Source organism: Salvia splendens, chromosome 13, assembly GCF_004379255.2.
Source record: "Salvia splendens isolate huo1 chromosome 13, SspV2, whole genome shotgun sequence".
NCBI classification, from domain to species: domain Eukaryota; kingdom Viridiplantae; phylum Streptophyta; class Magnoliopsida; order Lamiales; family Lamiaceae; genus Salvia; species Salvia splendens.
Genome location: NC_056044.1, coordinates 29341666 through 29350459, shown reverse-complemented (window position 1 = coordinate 29350459; position 8794 = coordinate 29341666). Strand labels below are relative to the sequence as shown.

The 8794-nt window shown below is 37.0% G+C and overlaps 2 protein-coding genes across 3 annotated transcripts; both read left to right on the top strand.

Annotated features, from left to right (window-relative positions):
• The first annotated feature begins 252 nt into the window (after positions 1–252).
• On the top strand, positions 253–1977 carry LOC121761498 (protein TAPETUM DETERMINANT 1-like). Of its 2 annotated transcripts, none has more exons than XM_042157139.1 (4): positions 253–316; positions 961–1153; positions 1232–1318; positions 1400–1977. In XM_042157139.1, the coding sequence occupies exons 2-4, from the start codon at positions 1081–1083 to the stop codon at positions 1747–1749; spliced, it is 510 nt and encodes a 169-aa protein (XP_042013073.1). In that variant the 5' UTR covers positions 253–316; positions 961–1080; the 3' UTR covers positions 1750–1977. The 2 variants fall into 2 exon arrangements, with proteins under 2 accessions (XP_042013073.1, XP_042013074.1); XM_042157140.1 differs by lacking the exon at positions 253–316 and adding an exon at positions 323–730.
• Positions 1978–3972: 1995 nt separating this feature from the next.
• LOC121761169 (protein TAPETUM DETERMINANT 1-like) lies at positions 3973–6550 on the top strand. Its single transcript, XM_042156767.1, has 4 exons — positions 3973–4313; positions 4407–4519; positions 4908–5027; positions 6021–6550. Exons 2-4 carry the CDS (start codon positions 4411–4413, stop codon positions 6380–6382), a joined length of 591 nt encoding a protein of 196 aa, XP_042012701.1. The 5' UTR covers positions 3973–4313; positions 4407–4410; the 3' UTR covers positions 6383–6550.
• Positions 6551–8794: the final 2244 nt, after the last annotated feature.

Below are 8794 nucleotides of genomic sequence, written 5' to 3'. Positions count from 1 at the left end.
TATCCTGATTAAACCTCTTCACATGATGTGAGGCCGGAGTGTGGGGGCCGCAAAGACGACGGAATTGCCTTTTTGCTGCAATGAAAAATTAGTTACTATAAAAACAAAAAAAGAGCGATATTAACAGGCGGTAAAAGTTAACGAGCAGCTCGTGCATTACCATTTTTCACCATTTCCTTCAACTCCCAAAACCCTCTCTATCTATCTATATATCTATCTATCTCTATCTATCTATAGATGAATACATACAATCACGCACGCTTCTCGGAACTGATTGTTCACATTCGTCTCTCTCCGAAAAACTCCAAAATCAAAGGTAAAATGGCAGACACCAGAGCTGCTGAATCGCAATTTTCTGCTTCTCCATCTCTGTCTCACTCTATTTCGTGCTTCCGTTCTGTCGCAATCCTCATATATATGCACAGTGTATGTGTGTTTTTTATTTCACGCATTTGGTAGGAATTGGGGATTTTTGTTGCTTTATCATCGCTTTTATGAAAGATATTTTACTTTCTCAGCCCCTATTTTGTTTTTAATCGGGAATCGGAGCCTCAAAAATTCGGCTGTGGGGCTCTTTTCCCGGGATTATCATAAAAGCTGTGTCGCGAAACTTTCCTTTATTGAGCTTCAATTTTTGAGAAATTTCAATCGATTTCGTTCAGATTTCCCGTTCTTCTTCATGCTACGTGATGTTTCAAAGTCAAAACTCTAGCTAGACTATGCTTTTCCAGTAAGTACACTGATTATTAATTGAAGCTTTGAGCGCACAAAAAATCTCATTCATCTTTTCGTTTTGGATTTATTCGTGTGCATGAGAGATTTCTGGCTTGTGAAATCGTTTTATTAGTTGTGAAATCAAGTCATATCACACCTTTCTTCTGCTTTTTTTTTTCCGGTCAAAGATTAATCTAAGCATATCTGTAAAGCTGAAGTCGGTTTCCGTCCGTGCATATTTTGCAGTTTCTCTTTGGCGGTGATTTGCTAGCTCCCTGCTCCTGTTAAGCTATAGCCTATTTAGGTTCTAGCTAGCTCCGAGTCGACTCGCCCTAACTCGGCCGACTCATTGCGATCATAGAAAAAATGAATCGCGAATCGTTATCGAAATTGTTTGCCGTCACATCGTTGCTTCTAATCATTTGTATTTTCACCACAGGTACGTGTCTGTGTGCGTGATTTACTGATTTGCCATTTTATTTCAAGATAAGCGTGTTGATATTTGGATTTGTATCAGAGAAGAAGAATAGCTCAAACTCAACCATAATGAATGGCGAAAACACGATTATATCTCCGATCACTCATCGCAAGCTGCTGAATACTGGTAAAATTTCAGATTAATCTCACTAAAATGGAAGCATTGAAAGTGTAAATTGTTGATTCTCATTTGTATATTTCTTTGCAGGAGAGGAGAGAGAAAATGGCGTGGAGCCAAACAGGATATGGAGCGACAAATGCTCGAAATCGGACATAATGATAATCCAAGGCGCGACGCCGCCGCTGCCGAACGGGATTCCGACGTACACGGTGGAGATCAGCAACACCTGCGTCTCCGGTTGCGACATCTCCGCCATCCACGTCAGCTGCGGCTGGTTCAGCTCCGCCCGCCTCGTCAACCCGCACATCTTCAAACGGCTCCGTTTCGACGACTGCTTACTTAACGACGGGAAGCCGCTCCGTAACGGCAGAACCCTCTCTTTTCAGTACGCCAACACCTTCCGTTACGCCCTCTCCGTCTCCTCCGTTAGCTGCTGATATATATTGAGAAACTGGGTTTTTTTTGGTGAGAATTGTAAATGGGATTTTGTTTAGTTCAAGAAGGATTAGTTTTTTTTTGAGATATTGAGGATTTTTAGCTGATTTTGTGAGAGGTGACAGTTGGGGACTAATTTCCTGTTTTTTGGATGTAAATGGAATATCTAAAGAATACTGCACAAAAGTTGTACCTCCTCTTTGTTTTTATTTATTGAGAGATCATACTTTCAATTATTGAGATTATTGTTAAATTAGTGAACATGTTGATGACTGAAAAGAAGCATGCAGTTTAAAGATTAAATTACAATGCATTTTATGTACTATTAATGAAAGAATGAAGAATCATAGTCATTTGGGTGTTATTGAATGTGAAAATATGTCTAGCTAAAATGCTAAATAGGGCCATTGGTTGATTGCAGACAATTAATTGCATGCCAAACTATTGTTTAATTTAGGTAAAGTAGCCATTTTAATTACCAAATTTGGTCATATGTAACATGTTCAGTCCCATGAGGGGTTCTGTCTATCCCTTATATGAGTAATGGAGAAAAAAAATAAAACTTTGTGATTTAATATTTTATTTTCAATCTTAATAGAAATATACTAAGTTTAAGCAAATTTGACGATTTAAATACTTACTAGTGCATTTCTTTAATTTATACTTCTATAGGAATTATATTCATAGCCCCATTTAACAATTTCACTTACTATAGTCTCTTATTAAAACATTAATGAAAAAAAAATAATGAATTCATTCTTGAACTCTACCACCCATGGCCCCAATTGAAATGTATACAATATAATAAATGAGTTAGTTTATATATAATCCATTTTTTTCTCACTTTAGTGTTTTTTAAAATTATTATGCGTCTTCTAAGTTTGGCATCTATCCAGTTCTATTGTTAGTTAAACATCATTATTGTACTCTCAATTAATTTGTTGGCCTGTGCTTCAACATTAATTAGATTATTATTATTATAATGAATTCGAATTGGAATTCGGAAATTTTTAGTATTTGAGAAAATTGGCATCGCTGTTTAGTTTAAATTTTCTTTTCTGAAATTGTGTTTTGTCAATTTATAATAAATGCCTTTAATTATTGGATAGCTTTGTTGGTTCTTCTTGCTCAATGTTTTTTCAGACATATAAATTTGGATTGTTTTACATGTGTATAAAACAAATTTTGCAAAGATGATATATGTAGTGTTTGTTGCATGAAAAAACATTTACACAATTAGAAAAGGATTAGAGCATAAGAATAAAAGTCTTAAATATGAACTAGCCGTTAAAATATATGAATTCGAAAATTAAAATTTGTTACCAATTTATTAAACGAGGTGACGAATTTATTGCAAATAAATTCCAAATTTATTTAAGATTGTGTTTTTATTAGAGCATCTCCAATGGCGGCGAGCGGGCCGGCTAGCCGATTTCCGGCGCTCGCTGGTCCACTCGCCGAACCATTGGAACCGGCGAGCGCCATTTCGGTGAAAAAATCGGCTAGCGCTGGCCGATTCGCGAGCGCTCGCCGATATGCTCGCCGGTCCGCTCGCCGCCATTGTAGGCTCAGGACCGGCGAGCGTTCGGCGAGCAAATTTTATTTTTTTTTTAATTTTCGAAACACTATATATACGCGACGGAGACGAGGAGTGAGGCGGATGTCGTGTTTTTTTAAATAATGTAATTTTTTTTAATTAATGTAATTTTTTTTAAAATTAATATATTTTTTTATTATATTTTTTTAATTTAAATAATATTATTGAATTTTCTCGTATCTGTGTTGTACATTTAATTCCGTATTTTGGGTGATTATCAATTATTTGTTTTATATAATTAGGGGTGATGTGGCTAGGCTATTGCTGGACTATTTGCTTGTCATGATGATGTGACAGGAAGATTTTTAATGCTTATGATGTGACTGGAGGAGTTTGTGACTGAGCTATTGCTGGGCGATTGGTGGGCTTTGGCACTGGAGATGGCCTTATATAGATTACAACACAATTAATATGGAATTTATGCCTGAGAACAACTCCGTGGCCTCTTGCTATATCAAAATTTAACTAAATGACGCCTCTGACCCTATTAGCTTTCCAAAACCACAACCTAGCAATAATTTTTCATTAACAAAATAGTAAACTCACATAAAATAAAATAAAATAATAATTATAAAAATAATATACTTCCACACGCTTTTTTTTCATCTTCTTTACAGACTCTCTCTGTCTCTCTCACATACACACAACCACACATGTATGGTGATTATATAACTATACAGTCACGCACGATTCTCGGAACTGATTGTTGAAACTCGTCGCTCTCTCTTTCTATATATCTCTCCTCCAAAAACTCCAAATTCAAAGGTGAAATGGCAAAAATATCAGAGTTTCATACAGAGTGACCTTCTGATTCACAATTTCTGCTTCCACTCGCGAGCTGCCGATTCACAATTGCTGCTTCGTCTTTTCCGTCTCAGATCTGCAATCACTATTTTGTGCTTCCGTTCTGCTCTCGATTCTCTGTCGCCATGCTTATATATCTGAGTGTGTTTTTGTCTCATACATTTGGTACGAATTGGGGATTTTTGCTACTTTATCATTTGTTCGTGAAAAAAATGATTTACTTTCTAAACCATTAGTGTTTCTCTTTGGTAATCGTAGAAAAATGAATCGCGAATCATCATCGCCATTATTGTGGCGCCGGAGGCTTTCTTCATTTGCGGCGGTGTTTGCCGTTACATCCGTGTTGCTACTCACTGGAATCTACACTACAGGTCTGTTTACTGTGTATTTCCGCGTTTCCGATTCGAGTTTAATATTTGAAATATCAATAATTTGAGTTGGTGGAATTTGTGATTTGTTAATTTCGCCGATAACGCTCTCTCAAACTTCATTGATTATCTCGGTGTCGTATTTTAATTTATCAGCGATCGATTTCGGTCGATTTTCTTGTAACTGTAACACTATTCAAACCAAAGAAATTCTGAGCGAGCAAGGACATGTCTGAGTGTTTTGTTTTTGCTAAATGTAGTAGTATAGCCATATATGGTCCCCAAACGTGTAATCTTCTACTGTTTTGAGCTTATTTTTGTTTTTGTCTGCATTTGCATTTGCATTTGCATTTAAAATTCGAAATTAATAGTTCCAGATTACTTTGTTCAGATAAAAAATTCATGAAGTTAGGGCCAGTTTTATCGGAGACGAACATCAAGAGCTCAACCTCAATCACCGGGAATAACCACCAGATTATCTCTCTCTCTTATCGCAAGCTGCTAAATAATGGTAATTCGAATTATTCTTCCCTAATTGTATTTACGAGAAAGTCGTACTGTAGTGGGAGCTCCTGCAATAAATAGAACTTGGATTATGCATGAAGAGGGAGAAAGGGGGAAAGTAAAAAAAGTTGGAAAGGGGTTGAGGATCTGGTATAATCAGTGGGTATATTGGCTGGTGCTGCTCTGCGCTTTGTGAATATTATTGTGATATGATAACACACACAATATGCTCGGCATATGTGCATGTATGCATACTCTGCCATGGTTTCTGCTTTTATGCATTACTAGCCTTGAATATTTATGTTTACATGCAAAAACACACACTGAGAGTTCTGCCCCCACTGTGCGACAGCCTTAGCCACCTCTTTCTCTCTCAGTGGTCGCGTACGGTTTTGTCCCCTTTTCCCCTACGTGTCGTTTTTCCCAACCCAATTCCCCTTTAATCAGCCTACCACCCTAGTTGTAGGGTACAGCTACTAGCTGGTTTCTACTTAACATAATTCTTGTGCAATAATACCATCTTGTAATTATGTTAGTCAATTAATTATTTAGGGTTGGTGTGATTATGAATGTGTGATAGAGAATTTACTTGCTCTTGCACGTGTGCACCTGTGCTTGAATTTAATGGGGGAGTGTAAAGTTTGGGTCTTGAAATAGCATAGAGATTCATTTACATAGAATTAAGGAGAGAGACCTTTTCTCTATGCACATCTTTATTGATTGAAAAGTCCCTTTCTCATTCCCACTGGCATGTCTTCCCAAGAAATCATTTTGGCCTTTTTCTCCACCATCAACAGCGACATTTCAGTGAAGACTCACAACACAATCTCTCTTCGCGTAGACACCAAGTTAGAAGATTTGGTAGGTTGGGAAAAGGGTGTGTTCTGTGGTTTGAGTTTTGTCATATTCATATTCATATTCATATAGAAACTAAAAAAGAAACATTTAATGAGTCAAAATGTGGCTTTACAGTGATTCTTGTTTGTGTTTGTTTGCACAGGAAAGGGACATGAGAGAGAAAAGGGTGTGGTGGAGCCAAACAGGATATGGAGCGACAAGTGCTCGAAATCGGACATAATGATCATCCAAGGCGCGACGGAGGCGCTGCCAAACGGGATTCCGGTGTACACGGTGGAGATCAGCAACACCTGCGTCTCCGGCTGCGACATCTCGGCCATCCACGTCAGCTGCGGCTGGTTCAGCTCCGCCCGCGTCGTGAACCCTCATGTCTTCAAGCGGCTACGCTTCGACGACTGCTTGCTTAACGACGGGAAGGCGCTCCGTAACGGCAGGACACTCTCTTTCCAGTATGCTAACACGTTCCGTTACGCCCTTTCCGTCTCCTCCGTTAGGTGCTCGTGAACACACTACGGATATAGTATGAGATATGTATATACTATATACAGAGTAGAGGCAGATCAAATAGTACTAGTTCAGTTATGATTTTGGTTTAACAAAAAACTCTTTTTTCCGTGAAACAAAATGTAAATGGGATTTTGATTGATTCGAGATGGATTAGTGTTTTTGGAAGATGGAATAGTTTTGAAAATTTGGATGGGAGTGACAGTTGTTGATTAATCTCCAATAATGATAATATTGTAAATTTGTAACATGATCACAATAATGATAATGTTATAATTTTGCATTTATGTAAAAAATGAGAGACTTTAAAATAGGTATATTATTTGTAGTATATGAATATGTAACTGTGATTTCTAAATTAATTTAGTAAATCAGTAAGAAATAATTCAAAATCAAATAATGCAAGCGATAAGACGTGGTAATGTGGTATGGATAGAGCTCTGGATTCATTGATCTTTGTATTATTTGCAAGTAATAATTTTTCCATCAAATAACAAATTTATACTAGCCCATATTGAAATTATCTATAACAAATTTATGTGCTTACAATTAATGGTGCTTTATTTTCTTCCATTTATAAAAAATAATACTATAATATGAATTTTAATGTATAGTTGATAAAATAAAATCTAAAAGGTGAAAAAATGGTTATAAGGTTTTCATCAATAGAAATGTACAGTACGTTATTAAAAATAAGATTATACGTATTTTTCGTTGAAGAATTGAGTATAAAAATACTCCATAAAAATGTGTCAGTCACATGAAATGTATGGAAGACTGATGATTAATTTCAGGTTAGTGAATAGTGGAGAAGACATGGAAGAATTTGAGGTTTTCACTTTAAATCGAAATTTGCAGCCGAAATTTCGGTGATTCAAGGGAACAGTTTGTACAGTTTTGAGGATTTTATAAGAGAGAACTAATTTGACTGATGTGACCACAAAATATACCGAATGATATATAATTTGAATACTCAATTTATTTAATTCTCGGTGGGAAATGAGTTAACTTAAAAAACAGTCCATAAACTATGCGTTTAACTCGCTCTTAGTCCTTGAACTTTCAAAATATCCTCAGACAACCCTGGACTAAGCGTTTATCTCGCTCTTAGTCCTTGGACTTTTAAAATATCCTCAGACAACCTTGGACTAAACGTTTATCTTGAAAATGGTACTTTTGCCCTTTTTTTAGTCGAAAATACTCTTTTGAGGATTTAAGCAATTTGGTCATTTCCAAAATTTTACCTTTCAGATTGTGCAGCTCAATAAAGATTTGTGTCATGGTTGTGTGACTTTTTATATTTCTTTCTATCACCTTCTCTCCTCTATTAAATACACCTTCTCTCCTCTATCTCTCTTTCCATCTTCTTCCTCTCCTCTATCTCTCTTCCGTTCTTCTTCCTCTTTATCAAAAAGCTGGAGGGAATGCGTATGTTTGTTGCAGGTGAGAGGGAAAATGAGGAGTTGATGTGAGGTGAGAGGGAAGATGAAGGGTTGAAAATGGTAGGAAGATGGAAGGGTTTTCTCAAATTCCACTCAAATTTTACTCTCTATCTCAACAGGTCATCACAACATTGACTCCCTTGGAAAATATTGTACATGCAAATCCGGCTTAGGCTGGCACGTTGAAAAAGTTAAAATTTTGAAAAGACAAATTGCCCAATTTGCTGCATGTACTAAATCTGATATTAGTTCTAGTACCCGATTTAATATAATTTTCTATATGACATCTGATATTATTATTAGCACCGAACATGATATTATTTTCAGGATTACATTTGAAATCACTATCAATAGCCAATGTGATATTATTTTGTGTAGCACAATTTTGCCGTATACTACGTTCAATCGGGGGAGTCTTACTCCCCCTAATCTAGGTGTTAAATCTCACTCCTCATCATCCTCATCTCCATCACCACCGGAGGCCTTCTTTGCTGCTGAACCCTCCATAGCTCTCTCTTACACCTAAGACCGTATTCTCCAACAAGTTTCAACTCAGCATCCAAACGCTCCTTTTCATAGGGACGACGGGGCTTCTTAAAAGTCTTTCCATAGTTGCGGTAAAAGGAAACGTGCACCATCATTTCCCGCTGCGGACGCCCTCTCTGCGATCTGCTGATCGAAATTTCAATTGTAAGTCTGGAGCCACCTACAACCATTCACACCTCCATCACCCGAGTTTTTAACGGACAATGAAGACATGAGCACAAATAGAGGAGAAGTAGAGGAAGAAGAAGAAGAAGAAGAATGTGAAGAACGAACCTACGGTTGTGATGATCGAAATGCAAATTAATGAAATGACAACATGCAAGGAAGAACACAAGCGAATTACGTGGTTCGGCGTAAGCCTACATCCACGGGCAGAATCTGGTGTGTTTCTTTATTGATCACTCGAGAAATTACAAACATAAGA

Excerpts from the sequence above, each read along its gene's own strand:
- LOC121761498 (XM_042157139.1), top strand. The coding sequence starts at position 1,081 with ATGAATCGCGAATCGTTATCGAAATTGTTTGCCGTCACATCGTTGCTT. Across the intron at positions 1,154-1,231 it reads CATTTGTATTTTCACCACAG|AGAAGAAGAATAGCTCAAAC; the intron begins GTACGTGTCTGT and ends GATTTGTATCAG. Across the intron at positions 1,319-1,399 it reads TCGCAAGCTGCTGAATACTG|GAGAGGAGAGAGAAAATGGC; the intron begins GTAAAATTTCAG and ends ATTTCTTTGCAG.
- LOC121761169 (XM_042156767.1), top strand. The coding sequence starts at position 4,411 with ATGAATCGCGAATCATCATCGCCATTATTGTGGCGCCGGAGGCTTTCT. Across the intron at positions 4,520-4,907 it reads CACTGGAATCTACACTACAG|ATAAAAAATTCATGAAGTTA; the intron begins GTCTGTTTACTG and ends TACTTTGTTCAG. Across the intron at positions 5,028-6,020 it reads TCGCAAGCTGCTAAATAATG|GAAAGGGACATGAGAGAGAA; the intron begins GTAATTCGAATT and ends TTGTTTGCACAG.